At 34.4% G+C, this 17,372-nt stretch overlaps 1 protein-coding gene across 1 annotated transcript; it reads left to right on the top strand.

The window, feature by feature from the left end:
- Positions 1–9,703: 9,703 nt before the first annotated feature.
- LOC131931197 (uncharacterized) lies at positions 9,704–14,556 on the top strand. Its single transcript, XM_059287905.1, has 5 exons — positions 9,704–10,514; positions 12,241–12,482; positions 12,635–12,718; positions 13,523–13,599; positions 14,042–14,556. Exons 1-5 carry the CDS (start codon positions 9,704–9,706, stop codon positions 14,094–14,096), a joined length of 1,269 nt encoding a protein of 422 aa, XP_059143888.1. The 3' UTR covers positions 14,097–14,556.
- The last annotated feature ends 2,816 nt before the right edge of the window (positions 14,557–17,372 follow it).

Raw genomic sequence — 17,372 nt, 5'->3', positions numbered from 1 at the left:
GCTTGTCCCCGGGTAAAAATTTGAACCCCCCCCCCCCTTGAGACGATCCTGGCTACGCCACTGACTGTGGCTCAATGACTTAGAGCCGGTCACGGATATAAATGTTACAATAAATAAGGGACAGAATAATTAATGATCGTCTAAATTTACTGATCGGGGTTTTAAGCAAATATTTTCAACGAGCCGACCCGCGGCGTATCATACGCTGCTATTTAGTTGTTTTATTTTCTACTTTGGGGTCATCCATAAATGACGTCACACTCGTAGGTGCTCGGGGGGGGGGGGGGTCCGTAATTTTGTGACGATGTGTGATGAGGGGGAGGGGGGTTCCGATGTTGCGAAGTCACATTTTTGCATTATAAAAAAGCAATGTTAGAAAACGAATTTTAGACGTTATTTCGCGTTTTAGATAACTGTTTTAATAAATTGTAATAGTTTAGACAGAGATTTTGGAAATAAAATCGATGTTTTAAAAACATTCAACTGCAATTTTGAGGGGATTTATAGGTTGAGGTGTGACGTCATTTTAGGGGGGGGGGGGTCTGGCTTTTTTTGTAACGACGTGTGACGGAGGGGAGGGGGGGGGGGGGTAAAAATCGTCAAAAAAAGCGTGACGTCATTTATGGATGACCCCAAAGCCAAATCATTAACTTAATTTTGTCGCACTGCTAATGCATACGTTAATAAATTACCTAGTTATTGATTAGTTACTATAAAAACTTACTTCAAGATTAGGCTAGTATATTCAATAAAAATTGGGAGATAACTGGATTAAATATTAAGGATTCTTTCGATGATTCGATGAGCCAGGTGACAAGTGAACTGTGGCCAGTGGCGTAGGCAGGGGGGGAGTCATAACCCCCCCCCCCATAGACCCCTCGGTATATATATAAAGTATGAGGGGGGTGCAAATCGAAAGTTTGAGGGGGGGGGTGCAAATCGAAAGTTTGAGAGGGGGGGGTGCAAATCGAAAGTTTGAGGGGGGTGCAAATCAAAAGTCTGAGGGGAGGGGTGCAAATCGAAAGCTTGTCCCCGGGTAAAAATTGGAACCCCCCCCCCCTTGAGACGATCCTGGCTACGCCACTGACTGTGGCTCAATGACTTAGAGCCGGTCACGGATATAAATGATACAATAAATAAGGGACAGGATAAAGATCGTCTAAATTTACTGATCGGGATTTTAAGCAAATATTTTCAATGAGCCGACGCTATTTAGTTGTTGTTTTTTTCTACTTTTCAATAATGCATAATTTGTGAATTCGACAGTACTAATGCTGCCACTGAAAATATTTGCTTTAAAACACTAAAACCTTCCTTTCCCCACCCCCTCCTCGTGAAAGCAGCCTCCTCTTAGTTACCTCCCCTAAGTTTAAAATCGTTTCAGACTAAATTATCTGCCCCTAATAGCCGTCACTAAACCGGTCTATACGCTTGTAAACAGCGTGAACCACAGCTCACCAGACCATGTGGGTATGGGGGGGGGGGGTAATAGAGAGGAAGAGAGGGGACTGCTAGGCGCGCTTACAGCTTGTTTTCTAGCGTCTCCCAGAAGAGAATTAAGTATATACGAGCCGACCCGCGGCGTATCATACGCCGCTATTTTGTTGTTTTATTTTCTACTTTTCAGTAATTCATAATTTGTGAATTCGACAGTACCAATGCTGCCACTGAAAATATTTGCTTTAAAAGACTAACCCCCCCTTTCCCCAACACCTACCATACACCCCCCTCCCCCCGTGAAAGCAGCCTCCTCTTAGTTACCTCCTGTAAGTTTAAAATCGTTTCAAACTAAATTATCTGCCCCTAGTAGCCGTCACTAAACCCGGCTCTACGATTTGTAAACATTTAGCGTGAACCACAGCTCACCAGACCATGTGGGGGTGGGGTGGGGGTGGTAGTGATAGAGAGGAAGAGAGGGGACTGCAAGGCGCGCTTGCAGCTTGTTTTCTATTGTCTCCCAGAAGAGAATTATATATATAGATAGATAGTCTGGGGTGTCGACTTAGAAAGGAAGAAACTCTGAATAAAAAATAAATAATTGTTCTAATTTTAGTGAAGCTACAACACAACTTATCCTTATTTCTTACATATGTACGAATATTTTTTTTAAAAAATAGATAAACATTTACAAAAAATAGCTTTTTATAAACACTAACAAAATTAGCGTGCATTTTCTTTAGTTAAAATTGTATTTGCAAGCAACAAAAATAAAAGCAATAAAAACATGAAAGCTTTGTATAAGTAATGGTGTCTCGTGTTATGTTTATTTTTATTTATATTTATATATATTTATATTATGAATATTAAATACGTTTCCTTTTTATACAATGTCATTCTTTAGTAAGTAGTAAAAAAAGTAACAATTAAGAGAAGTAATTGCTTTTTAATGTGTTTATTAAAAATCTATTAAATGGAGCTTATGGGCACCCTATTTGACTATTTAAAAAAGGGAAATAAGTCATGGAAGTGGTTTGAACGTTTGCTTATCTTTGATAAGTGTGTAGGAGAAAGAGGACTCGGCTTTCACAGTGGTTTAAAAACAAAGGGAAAAAGAATATACAAGAGCGTGGGGTGGTGTCTATAGAATAAAGATAATCCAACCGCAGCTATGGCGATCTTTTTACGAAACACCCATCAAGTCAAAAATGCAAGAATTTTTTTTTTTTAAACTATAAAATTTTTTATTATGGTCGGCTGTGGGCCCCTAAATGGCGTTGCCCCCCCCCCCCCCCCCCACGGTGGCACTGTAGTCAGTGTTTCTTCCAGACTTTTTTCTCCGGGGAGGGGCACTCGAAATTTTCGGGGGGGGGGGGGGGAGGGGGCGGTAGACTTTCTTGGGGGGGGGGCGGACACTGTTAAAAGTATATATTCGTTCGGGGGGGGGGGGGGGGGAGGGGCGGTAAAAAAAATTCGGGGGGGGGGGGGAAGAAACTCTGACTGTAGTTCCGCCCCTGATTAGAGTTTCCCTTTTTCTATGACCACGGAATATGAAGGGATAGTGTGGTCAGCTCCATATCCAGTTGCATTTACTTTCCCTAACATTTGTCAGGTCCCATTCATGGCTGGGCGCACTCACTGTTGCACGAAACAGGCGCTATTGTATTATACAGTTCGGCCACGCAGTCCAATACAATACAATTTTAGCACAAATTATAATTATTTTTTTGTAATTTTTTAAAAATTCAATATATATCTAATTTATAAATTAAAAATGATACATTATATTTTTACCACTACACTTACCCTTCTCAAATGTGCACTTAATCTTAAAGATGTTATCATTTATAATCTTCTACATTTTAATTTTTAAACGAAGCAGTTTCTGTTGCCATGGACAATAATATTTTGTTATAAATTTATAAACAACCGGAAATAATTTTTCATGATTTTACTTCCTGTTATTGTTTATAGATTCCTGCTGATTATTATTTATTAAATATTTAACTAAAGCTGAAGGGATTATTAACTGAATTTTGATCTTAGCCTAATTAACTATTCTGAATTAAATATATTCAGACATCAACGCCTTACCCATCCTCTCTACTAGCCTGGATGTTTAAAAGTGACGAATCCAGCACTCAAGTATTTTAATTTTAATGATTTGTTTTGCTTTTTTTTGTTTCAAATAATTTCTGAATGTCTGTCTCGTGATGATTGGAGATTGAGTCATTACATTAGACTCATTAGACATTAGTCACTGTCTGTGTTTTCTAGAAGTTTTGGGGACCTACTAGGCCAAAAAATACTAGATCTAGCCTATTTAATTTTAATTATCCTAAGTAGGGTAAAATCTTAGTTTAGCGTCGTAAATTCCAGCGTAGCTAGTAATGTGCGATGAAGGTAACTAATGAATATTTCTTTCATTTGGCCATATTTATGTCATATTTTACATAATATAACAGATAATTGAATAACAAATCACAATCCAAGACCAAACCAGTCATAAATATCCTGGAATAAACTTTAAACTACCCCGTTCGAGACAACAATGAGTAAATACAAGCAGCGGCCATGTTTTAAAAACAACAAATTGTCTATTCGCATGTCTTTTGTGTTGATTTTGTGGTGTAATATGATTGTTTTGTATTGTTTTAATATATGCCGGGGGTCGTCCATAAATGACGTCACACTCGTAGGGGGGAGGGGGGTCCGTAATTTTGTGACGTTGTGTGATGAGGGGGAGGGGTTCAGATGGTGCGACGTCACATTTTTGCATTTTAAAAAAGCAATGTTACAAAACGAATTTTAGACGATATTTTGCGTTTTAAAAAACTGTTTTATTACATTGTAATAACAATTGATTAAAATACTCTATTTTGACAGAGTTCAGACAAGATTTTGGAAAAATATAGCTGTTTAAAAACAATTCAACTGCAATTTTGAGGGGGGGGGGTTGTAGGCTGAGGTGTGACGTCATTTTAGGGGGGGTCTGGCTTTGTGTGACGGAGGGGAGGGGGGGGGGAGGTAAAAATCGTCAAAAAAGCGTGACATCATTTATGGATGACCCCCCTGTATAGTAATTTTTCTTTTTTTTTTAATATAGTTGACATGAATGACTAATAGACCTTATCAGACTTAATAGTGTGCATCCAAGACCACAACAATTGTTGGGAGGTCGAACTTTTGAACACTTTATTTGCAGTAAGCAAATCAATTATTTTAGATCGCTCATAAATGACGTCGCTCTTAAGATAGTAATGACAGCGTGCATTATTACAGAGCAAACATGAACATATTGTTTCAGATAGAAATTGTGATTTGTGGTGGGGAGAGGTTGAGTAGAACTCAGCGATGTGATTTTGGAGACGGGTCAGGTTTTTTTTTTCGTGAAAACGGGATGGTTGTGGGAGAAAGACCAGCTGTAGAAGTATGACGCGTCATTCATTGGTGATCCATTTTCTCAGTGGGGACGAAAGAACTATTAAGAAGGGTCAAGAAATGTAAAAAGCTTGCTGAGTCGCATTTCTTGAACCCTACCTTTTTCATTCCCCCACTTAGCACATCGTCACCGAGTTAACGCTCGCACGTGACGTCATGTAGCGGTACCGCCGACCGTTAGGCTAATTTTATAGAAAAAAACAACAACAAGCACTGCCTTTTTGACGCTTTTGCGACGTTTAATTTGATTACATAAGTTGGTGTTCATTAAACAGCCCCTAACACATCTATCACTCGTCCATTTAAGCAAGCTTGCTGTCTTGAGACTTTCGGCCCTTTAAAAATGTATTAAGCTCACACCGTATAGAACTAGACTACCCATATTAAGCTCCAAAAGAAGCTTGGTGAAAACAGGATGGCCGTCCGATTTTGTAGCTGCTCCGCGCTTTATAAAAAGCACAATAAACGATAAGATGACACTTATATTAAAGTAAATTATAGTTCTGAATCTTGATACATTAAAAGTGATATTCGGAAATTATGAGCCAGACAGTCAACATGATATTTCAATTTAAGTCCAAGAAAATAAATTTCCTCAAACGATGGAACATTACTAAATTTTTGCGCAGTTTAGCGAAATTGAATTTAAATATTTACGTCATCTTACAAAGCGCGATAGCCTACTGGTGCTCTAACGCGGCCCATGCTAATGGCCGTATTCCTAACGCCCCGCATTAGACGCGGCTTATTCGTCGGCAGGCATTTGGTGGCAAGCCTTTTTGACGGGGATAATGTGTTAAGTTAAGGCCGTTTTGCCAAATGTCTTAAACTAGCAGGCTTGCAACATTTATGATAATTCGTTTTAAGCAAGGTATACGTATACTAATGCTTATTTATCGTTATTTTGATTGAACAAAGCATTATAGAGGTTCTCCATCAACCACATAGGTATTTTTCCCCGTTCACCTCCTTTCATGAGACCGACACGTCATAAATTGCAAAGCCGCCTGAGTTGACGTCACAAATCTTCACTCACTCCCGTAGCAAATCATATGTGACATCATTTATGGACAACCCCATATCACTCACTTGGGTACTTGATATTGACAATTTGACAACAAAGGATAACCAAAATGTGTCTGGCAGGTGGAGACTTGCGATCGACCATAATGACAACACGCACTTAAGGGGTGGAGTGGCTGATTATTTTAGATGATGTTTTACGAGGGAAGCTGGTGGATAATACATTTTGTCTCTCTGTATATATAAATTATGACAAACATTTATTGTTGTCAAAATTATGGCTAGAGATCTTAGATAAGGCAGAGCGAAGCGTAATTTTTTACATTAGGGGTCATCCATAAATGACGTCACGCTTTTTTGACGATTTTTACCTCCCCCCCCCCCTCCCCTCCGTCACACGTCGTCAGAAAAAGCCAGACCCCCCCCCCCTAAAATGACGTCACACCTCAACCTACAACCCCCCTCAAAATTGCAGTTGAATTTTTTTTTAACATCGATATTTTTCCAAAATCTTGTCTAAACTATTACAATTTATTAAAACTTTTTTCTTTTTTTATAATGCAAAAATGTGACGTCGCAACATCTGAACCCCCCCCCCCCCTCCCCCTCATCACACATCGTCACAAAATTACGGACCCGCCCCCTCCCCCCTACGAGTGTGACGTCATTTATGGATGCCCCCTTATGACTTGTTGTGACATTGACAACAAAAATATGACGGAGGTTGGGGTTTAATTAAGGTAAAGAGAAGTAAAAAAAAAATGTCATAAGTTACGATAGAATCACTAGATCTAACTGATGAAAAGAAAAACCTGAAATGAAAATAGTGAACATTCAAACAATAAGAAAAAACTCAAACTATATAGTAATAGTAAGATCAAATAAACATTAGTAAAAAAAAAACGTGATTTAAAACATGGATACAAGTTGCATCTCACAATGCTTCTAGAATTAATAAAGTTGTTTCTTAGGACATTCAGTTTTTAAAGAGCAGAATTAAAAAAAAAAATGCTTTGTTATACGGACTATACAACAAGACAATCATATTTAAATACATTTTCATACGAATAGAAATGAAAGGGAAGCTACTCTAAATAACATTTTCTTAAGATGGCTGCTGTTTTTAATAGTAAATTTACTATCTCGAACAGGGTTGATAAAAATTAATTTCAGGATATTTAAATTGATTTAACCATAAATGGTGATCTATTATTCAATTATTTATAATATTTTATCAAAATATACGAAAATATACTCATATTTAATGACATATTCATTATTGCACTCTCTCCTACATTACTAGTTTTGGCCGAATTTACGACGCTAAACTAAGATTTTACCCTAAGTAGGCTAACTAATAACTATTCACTAGTAATGACTAGAGTCTAGGCTGTTTGATGAGAATTACAGAATGATTTTTTTATTAAAAATGTATCAATAATAGCTAGAACACTAGTAAACTAAGCTAATTTAGCATATTTTAACTTTCTGTGCAAAGTCATTATTACTGAAAAAAATTCCAAAGTCAGGTCAGCCTGTGGCACCCTCCACTGAACGTGACAGAAGGAAAAAAAAACTTCACCCGTGACCTTCATTAAAACAGAATTTGCTTTTGTTTTATTTTTATTTTTGGTAAACATGTGCTTAATCTTACCCAATAAGTGATAAAAATTTGAAAATTAATTTTAATTACTGTTGTAAAGTGAGATAAACAGCTTAATAAACACATGCTTTCTTGAGGGGGTGTGGCCCGGGTGTGGCACATCGCAATTATAACTTTATATTTCTGTGTTTTATGACTATATTTGTTCACAATTAGCATGCTATGTTTTTTAAATTGATAAAAGGTAAGTATACCAAGTTACAAAATCCGCAATCTAACTAATAATTCATACTTTCAATTTAAAAAATAATAAAAACGATCATCAACGAAGAAAGCGTAAACATTCTATTTTTAGGTATGACATAAAAAACAGTCATAAATCTAGCCAAATGATTGGATTCTTGCGCGGCACACATTTTCCCGCGCCTCGTTTTCACCAAACAAGAATATAATAAAATGGCATTATTGAGGGGTGATCACTTACACCCTCAAATGTATTGTTTTCACCCTAATTTCATTAAACAATTCAATTTTTATTTGATAGTAAAGATGTTATAAAAATTGTAAAAAATAAAAAAGTTATTGTCGAGCGCACCTGCTTTAGTTAATTCGACTTGAAACGCAAGCTAAATAAGCGTGACTTTCTCTCGACGGCCTCGTTAAATACAAACAAAGAAATTAGGCCAAAAGTAGATCCGACAATTCTTAAACAACAGACTTAAATAGAAACGGATAGTTCCGATGTCTAAAATTAACGATGGCTTCGTAATCATTAGTTTTATCCCTCTACCCATTAGTGAAAGCGAAACTGGTCGCCATTTTTGGTAAGCGCATGAGCCGTGAGATGGCTTCAAAACAACAAACCCGGAAGCTGTGAATTCGAACGGCCTACTAGAGTCTAGTACTTGTAGTAGTAGTAGGCCTATTTTTTTAGTAGGCCAAACTAATCACTAATCACTAGTATTTGCTAGATCTAGGCTATTATTAATACGAAGTGATTACTTGGAAAAAGTGTTTTTGCCCCAACGTCACCACCTAGTCGGCAAAAGATAGTTCTGCGCATGCGCAGTGACCAATGGCTAGGATTAGGGTTAGGTACAAAAACTACAATCCAACTTATTATAGCCCTACTTTCTGTTTGAAAAGTTATAAAAATCCTTGTGAAATGAGAAAAGCATTCTACTTTTTGGTGTCTCATGACATTAAATAATAGTAAAAAATTAATAAATCTAGCCAAATGTGATTGGATTTTGGAGTGGCATTCATACATTTTCCAGTGATTAATTTTCATCAATAAGATAATAATATTAATAAAATGGCATTTTTGAGTAGTGATTTTCATATTACTTGTTGCTCATAGTCATAGAATTATTGCTAGATAATGTCATCTGATTAAAATTAAGGCCTTCAAACATCTATTGTATATCTATGCCCCTTTTTTTTTTCAGCTGTGTTTAGGAATAGTTTAATTTGGTGAACACAAAGCATTAAAAAGCTTACTTCGTGAATACACCACTCTTATAACAAATAAAGTAATTAGGTCATAAGTGCATCTAACAATTCTTAATGAACAGACTTAAATAGGAACTGGCAGTTCCAATTTCTATAGAAAATTGATGATGCTTTCAAAATCATCCCTCTACCACTTTATCAACTGGCCACCATCTTAGTAATGTGCGTCTAGCATAAGTAAGAACTGTGATGTTAATATAAACAAACAGTGAAGTTGGGAAACGAATGACCTAACAACTTTCTTAGAATAGTCTAAGTTTTTGGGGTATCGAAGTAAGGGTATTAGCTATTGAACTGCCTAAGTACGGACTATTTTCTATTCAATGAAACTATAAAAAGTTATGATAATTTTTTTTGCATGTAATTTAATTTTGGTGACACAGAATGATTCTTTTTGTTCATTATTTAAAACTTATGTTGCAGCTACTGTGTAGTGTGTACATATGTACTACATATATTCTGTTCTTTTATAATATATCTTCAAATATATTTTATATATAAATAGTAATAAATATATTTATTACATGCAACTTAGATCTTGTAGTATTTAGCAAATGTAATGAAAATACACACTATAATATTTTTATGTTTTTTTAATATCTTTTTAGGTGTAATGTCTAATGATTGTTGAATAATGATTGAGGCAATCATTGCAACTCCATTGAACGAACACAAGAAATTCTGAATATGTCCACGCTGCACAATGGTTTGCATCCTGAACCCATTATAAATCAAAATCATATCCATTTGAAAGATACCACCACAATGAATCAAATGGATAAATCCACCAGTAACTCTTCCATATCAGAATGCGATAGTGGTCATAGCTCCAACGTAAAAAGTCCAGCACAAAATGAATCAAACACAGACGAGGACCCAACAGCGTCAGACTTTTCACCGGATATTTCCTTGTCCTCCCAGAAAACTCTGCGCTACTCTGATGTGGAGTCGGAGCTAAATGGGAAATCTGGCCTGAGTTCGGACTCGATGGAAAATTTTGAAGGTCTGACAAAGCTTGACAAGCCTGTAGACATGTATGGAAAGTCTTCAGTCCAACACACAAACAGCTGCAATGAGAATAGCTCCACTATCACCCCTGACAGTGCTGATGCTGATTTGTCAGTGAACGCTGGTGCTTCCGGTGACGCCGTTCCAGAAATTAGCAATGCTTTGAGGCCAGAAAGTCTTTCCTTACCCTGGCCGCTCCAGACATCTAAACAAGAAAAACGAAAAATCAACCATATCGTCTATGAAAATGACTCTAAAAATAGTTTTGATAGTAGCGATGAGGAGATGGACGGACAGCACGTTGAGCCGTCTCAGGGTGGGAGCAGCCCCATAGATATCAAAGCATCAGATGACCGTTTGGTGGAGCCTGGGGGCAGTCTGTCTAACAGCTTGCCACAAGGCACAATAACAAGGAAAGGGGACATGATCCAGTTTGTAGCTGATGACCTGCATGAAAAAATCAAACAGAGTAGTCCCATGTCTTACGTAGGTTGGTATAATTAATTTTCATTCGCTTATCCAACTAGTCTAACAGTAGTGACAGTTAGTTTTACGTTCTTGTAGAATATTTTACTCTGTTTCCTCTTTCTCATAAACCTTCAGAATTCGATAATTAATTTTCTATTCTCATAACTTTTTGCATATCTGTATTTTCCTGATAAAAAAGTGGTTTTGTCACAAACTTACCTACCATTTCTACAGCTAATTCCCCTGGAAGTGCTATCCCAACATTCTTATTTTTACCCAGTATAACTAATTATACACAAAAAATTAGGGGAGCTTACTCCCACTTTATCATAATTGTATTCATGTAACCCTGGCATAAAAATGTTGTTAAATAAAAAAATTTTGATAAAGAAAACAAAATTATTTGTTTGGTAAAATTATAAAGTCAGTGTGTATAATTGATATCAAATAAAAAAAAAAAGTTGTATTTAAGTTTAAGTAATAATTATATTGCCATTTCATAGTTAATCTCATAAGCACTACCCATTAACGCTACATTGTTTCTTTCAGACATTTTTCTCAAGGGGGAGGAGGGTCACTGGTTTAAGTATATACCTAGATGATTGATTATATATTTTCTCTATTTCATTCAGTGGAGGGTGGGAGGGGTTGGGCATGTTCTAGATTGGTGGGGGGGGGGGGAGAGAAGTTGCACATCATATGACAGATGCCTGAAAGAAACACACATATTAATAAGCTTGAACAGAAACAATTATTACAATGTATTTGATTTCTTTGAAAGCACACCACATATTTTGTTCTACACTTTCCACAATTACAAACGTATTAAAGACTTTAAAAAGTTAAATTACATTGTTAAAAAAAAAGCTTTAATTACCTTATTTTTAGAAACATCATTATTGTATGATAAAACCCTTGAACAAATTTAGTTATCCATGTATTTTAAGATAAAGCATACCCTGTCTGTTAGATAGATATATAGCATCTATATAGCTAAAGGTGGCATTGTTTTAAAAGGTAAAACATCATGTGACTTACTTCTTCAGTGCAGGGAGGGAGGGGAGATAAGCATGTGATGCTGTTTTTTTTCCCCTTCTTTTTTTTTCCTCTGTTAACTTTTAAAACATTTTATTCCTAAGTGATATTTGAAGCAAAACTGTGCAGTTTTACATCATTGTGTCAAACCTTGTGAGCTGGTGTTTGTGCATATATAAACCAACTGTGGATTTATTATCTAAATTCTGTTTAAATAACTACTGTATAAAGTGCTATTGTCCTGTTTAAGATGAACCCTTTAAGACAAGTTAAGGCCAAAGTTGCAAATTTTATCAGTACTAGAGAAACAAGTGGGTAGAACTAAAAATAGGTTTTGTTATTGTAAAATTAATTATTTTTTAATGTACAGTAAAAAAAAGTATATTTTATAGCCTATGTATTTTAAATGAAATTAAATTGTATTAAAATACTAGAAGTCATATTATAGCAAGATGAACATTTGAAATAGAAATGTGGGTTTAGTGAATAAATGTTTTATTGGCAATAAATTTATTTTCAAATTATTACAGCTAGTTTGGTTATCTATTTATCTTTTTATATTTTCAGCACAGTGCATTAAAGATAACATAGTCATATGTTTTCCTATTTAGCATAACAGATTGTTAATTAGTCGATTTATTTCTATTTCACATAGGTATAAAAGTACTACCTTTTTATAAAAGAAATAATCTGAGTTGCGCTTCTGTTTACAGCGGATACAGTTAGCACAGATAGTCGTCGCTCTAGTGTCCGCAGCGTGACTTCCTTCTCCTCATCCACGTCATTCGCCACCTCTTCCGGTGTCTCGAGGTCACCGAGCAGCCAGTTCCAGCAAAGTCCAGATGACATTCCACCAATTGATGCTGCCGCTGTTATTGAGCTGGAAAATCATGCGCGAAGGGTAGCTGACAACCTTGACCTCATGATGGGTAACATTCGTAACAATTTACACAAGGTCAGATTCTATTTTTATCCTTTTTAAATTAGAGTTGATATTATGTGTTTGGTATTTTCAATGTTAAATTATTGCCGAAAATGGCTGACATAAACTTATATTATTATTTTTATTTTTTTTGTATCTTGTTTTTTTTTATATTTGTAATGTAGATGTCAGCTTTAACTATTGGTTGTCAAGATGCATACAAGCGATCAGTTGACATAACTTGTGATTCTGTTGATGCTAGTATTAAGGTAATTTGTTGTGGTTTATTTGATTTTGTTGATGCTAGTATTAAGGTAGTTTTTTGTGGTTTATTTGATTTTGTTGATGCTAGTATTAAGGTAATTTGTTGTGGTTTTAAATCAAATATAAAACTTTTAAAATTAACGCTAAATTTTTCTAAGCTAGGAGTTTGATTTCATCTCATGATTTGGTTAAATAAGCTTAGTCATGTCATGTCATGTTTGCCTGTCGTCCCTACTGGGACATAGGCCGCTGACAAGAGCTTTCCAGACGTCTCTGTCCAGGGCTAGTCTCTCCAACTGTCCCCAGGTGTATCCAATCTTCTTGGTGTCTTCTTCCAGGTCACGTCTCCAGGTCTTTCTTGGTCTGCCTCTCTTCCTCCTGCCTTGTGGATTCCAGGTGAGGGCCTGTCTTGTTATGCTGGATACAGGCTTCCTGAGTGTGTGGCCAATCCATTTCCATTTTCTCTGGAGGATCTCTACTTCCACTGGCAGTTGATTTGTCCGTTGCCATAGAACATCATTTCTGATGGTTTTAGGCCAGCGAATTCGCAGGATCTTTCTGAGACATGCGTTTATAAATAAGCTTAGTAGAGTTTGTTTTTTATTTGATACCCTCAAACATTTTTATTATTTTTTTTTATCAAAAGGCATATTTTGCGTTGTTGATTAATCTGAATTGCATATAGCTTGGTTAATATATTGCTATATCAATTTTTTTAATACTGATTCTCTTTGCTTACATACTTATAAAACACAAAAAGTTGCATATAAAAAAAATGTGTATCTGTTTATGTTTTCCAATGTCCTCAGTCAATGTATGCTCTGATGGCGAAGTGTGAAGAACTGAGTATGGCGATGGGACCAGTAGAACAGCTAGCTGTACAAATGTATCCTTGGTTCTCAAACAATAACTTTGAGTTGATCAATGCTGCGCTATAATCAGATTGTTTATATGATTTGTTTTCTAATAAGGAGTTGATTTTTATAGGAATGGGATAATTTTGTAGTAGGTTTCTTTTTCAATTTTTTTCTGCTCCAAAGAGAGTGTGGGGGCCAGTGTAAGGTTGCTTTTGATTTATTTATACATGTTTTAATTTATTTTTTCACTTCTCTATTCATCATATTTTTTTTTTGTTTTTTTGTTTGCCTTTTGTGACCTTTTGCTGATCTCAAACAATTTTCTTGGCTTGCTCTTGTTAGTTGTCTTTCTGCTCTGCGTCTCCTTGTCTCCTTTAGCTTTCCTTGTTTTCTTTTTTTTTCTTGAGGCATACCATCACCTTACCTGAAAATCTACCCAAACAGATTTTTTTTCCTTGACCTGTTGTCTAGAAAAGAAATCAAGCGGATCCTGGACCTGTTTGAGACTCAGTTGATGGACAAATAGATCACCACCTGTTGGAGGTCACCACCTGATAGAGGTCACCACCTGATAATGGTCACCTCCTGTTTGTGCAATTTTATGGGTTTTATTCTAGTCCTAGTTGATGAGATTCAACCATGTAGCTTGACTGTAAGAAGTCTGCCCAGCCTGAACTTTTTTCCTATATGATCACCAATGCAATGGATTATCTTTAACGTAGCGGCTTTCACTTGCATTTTATCACACCTAACTTATTTAATATTTTAAACAATCTTTTCATGAAATTACAAAAACTGTAAGAAAGTTGTTATAATGATAATTTATTTTCCTATTTATGTTTAAAGAATTTAAAAGTCTGTCTTCATTTTGTTAGTCCTTTCCTTATTATTATTTTTTTTAAATTTTCATAAAATTCATTGAGAATTATCAATTTTCTTGTATTTTTCCCCATATTTCTGTTTGTATACGTTTTTAACGTTTTTTGAATTTAAAATTTATTTTTAAATGTACAAATAAACCCATTCCCTTAATAAGTAAAAACACAGAATTTAAAAGTTGATTTATAATCAATGTAAATAGAGAATTTTTTCTAAATTAACTGTAAAACATGTCAATTTGTGATTCACGACATTTTTTAATATATCTAATGATTATATTTACCTCACCTTATCATTCATGATCTCATTCAGCTATGTGCTGACTTTATGATTCAGTGCTTACTTTTTAAAAAAAATTGCTTTGGATGTGCAGGCTTACATTCAGCAAGTTGAGATTCTCAGTTGTGTGACCTGTCTACATATTTTATAGGATTACTTCCCTTAGTTCATTTTGTAGCAGCAATAATTTCGTTCTCTTATCTTCCCTGAATACAATACACAAAATAATCAGTCAGATTTTATTGTAACACACTTTAACTCTTTAAAAAAATTATTGAGTTGAATTTTCATTGAGAATTATCAATTTTCTTGTATTTTTCCCTATATTTCTGTTTGCTATATGTTTTTAACTCTCTTTAGCAGCAATAATTTCGTTCTCTTATCTTCCCTGAATACAATACACAAAATAATCTGTCAGATTTTATTGTAACACACTTTAACTCTTTAAAAAAATTATTGAGTTGAATTTTTTAAATTTGAAAGCTCATGAGCTAAACCCTTACAATTCAATATTACTAACATGTTGTGCAATAGATAAGGGAATATTTGTTGCATAACTAGGTTTAAGCTCAGTTTTTAACTCATATTGAGTACAATGAACAAATGTCACACTCAGTTAACACTACATGACTCTACTTTTATGCTACTGTTTTGTGTACATAACATCTCTTCTGTTGTTTTATTTTTTTTAAATAAAATTATAATTTAAGAATTTATAGGCATTTATGTTTACTTCCTAATATTCTGGATAGGTTAACATTGCTATGTATTAAATCAGAGCACACATAAATTATTTTGCACATAAAACAGTTTTTTTAAAAAATTCTTTGTATTGAGTATTTGCTTACATATTTCAAAAATCAAAATATCTTTTTTTTTTTCAAGACCTATTTTAAAAATAATTTTGATACTAGGGAAAGAAATATTAGAGAGTTAGCTTTATTTCACAGTATTATTTGTAAATACTAATTTTAACAATGCGTGCATTTTATTTAAAGTGTAGAGAGTGTCACTGGTATATTTCCTCCATTTCTGCTTTAGTGGAAGTTATAATTTTGTGTGTCATGGCAGGCTTAAAAATGTTCAGGGTTTTTATTTTTTTTTAATTTTAGTTTTATGTATAGGCTTGTCTAAGCTCAGATAGTTAAAATAATCTATTTACACAACTTTTTCTAGTATAGTAGCATGTACTTAACAAAATGGGAACAATTCTTTCTAGAGTGTAATGTTGTGATATGAAATATGTTTTAATAAACCAACATGTTTTTATTACAAAGCTGTTGATTATGGTTAGCAATGGAGTGGCTGAGCAGTTTGCTTGAACACCATCATCTTGAAAGCTCTGTACACAATGTCTGATCAGCTTGAGCCCACTCAGTTAAACTGGGTACCTGGAATCATTCATGCAAGTGGAGTTACCCACAATATCATGTTGTATACCATTGTTAAGAATACCTTTACTCTCTGATCCACCCAAAAACATTGTACATTTTTTTTTAATCTTTAAAATTGTATGTGTATGTAAAACTTCTATGCCATAATTTTGCAATAAAATTTGTAGCAAATGTTATAGATCTAGAGAATAGTTGAACTCACGACTAGACTAGGAACCAATGCACTTAGGCTTTATGAAACATGCTCATTCAAATTTTGCTCACTGGTTTTATCATGTAACTTAGCGTGTAGCCAATGTGTACATTGAGAGTGGAGTTCAGCTACACGACATATGGGTATTGATACACAAGAAGTCTTTCTAACTACAAATTTCTTTTATTTTGTCTTCTTTTTTGTAAACTATACTTGTGATTGTATTATTCTGCTTTTATAATGAATTTGTGAAAATTAACTATTTCCTGCATTAATGTTGTGATAAATTTTAGTTATTTATATAGTTGTGTGTGTGAAAGATGGGCATCAAATTAATTATGCTAAGAGCATATAGCAATCTTTTAGTTTTTATCTTCATTGTCCACAGTTGAGTAAGTATAGATAAAATTCATATTTCGTTAAATAAATGACTAAACCAAGTGATAGTGAATACAAATAGATATGTCTGAATTGAAAAAAAAAAATTTCTGTTGACAATTGAAATAAGCCCACATTCTATGATACCAAAGTATTATCTTTTAAAATTTGTTTAAAATTTTGCTAATAATTATAAAAAAAAATCATTGATTAATTTGTTAAGAAAGTTATTTAATTTTAATGAAAAGCAAATTTAAACTATGAAATTTTAAAAATAACATAACCTAAGGTATTTCATTTTCCCCCAGTTAATAGAGCTCATGTTTTGACCAAATGATCTACTGAGACTTTAAAATTTGAAACAAGAAACAGTGCATGGTCAACTAAAACAATCTGAGCTGTGTGATATCTCTCCAGTTTCACCCCCAACAAGACAATGCCAAAGCTGGCTTCTTCCAAATTGTTCATTTGTTTTAACCTTTCTCCAGTTTTTTCATCTCAATGTACACACACACACACACATATATATATATATATATATATATATATATATATATATATATATATATATATATATATAAATATATATATATATATATATATATATAGATATAGATATAGATAGATATAGATATATATATATGTATATATATATATCTATATCTATATATATCTATAT

The sequence above is a fragment of the Physella acuta genome, unplaced genomic scaffold, assembly GCF_028476545.2.
Source record: "Physella acuta isolate Inbredline_101_S28 unplaced genomic scaffold, ASM2847654v3 ptg001912l, whole genome shotgun sequence".
Taxonomy (NCBI): domain Eukaryota; kingdom Metazoa; phylum Mollusca; class Gastropoda; family Physidae; genus Physella; species Physella acuta.
Note: the sequence above shows the minus strand (reverse complement) of the source record. Positions and strands in the feature narration are given on the sequence as shown.

What these genes read in the sequence shown, in the direction of transcription:
- LOC131931197 (XM_059287905.1), top strand. Translation starts at nt 9,704, where the DNA reads ATGTCCACGCTGCACAATGGTTTGCATCCTGAACCCATTATAAATCAA. An exon ending in TTCGTAACAATTTACACAAG is followed by an intron (nt 12,483 to 12,634) that starts GTCAGATTCTAT and finishes TTTGTAATGTAG; the next exon opens with ATGTCAGCTTTAACTATTGG. An exon ending in CTGTTGATGCTAGTATTAAG is followed by an intron (nt 12,719 to 13,522) that starts GTAATTTGTTGT and finishes CAATGTCCTCAG; the next exon opens with TCAATGTATGCTCTGATGGC.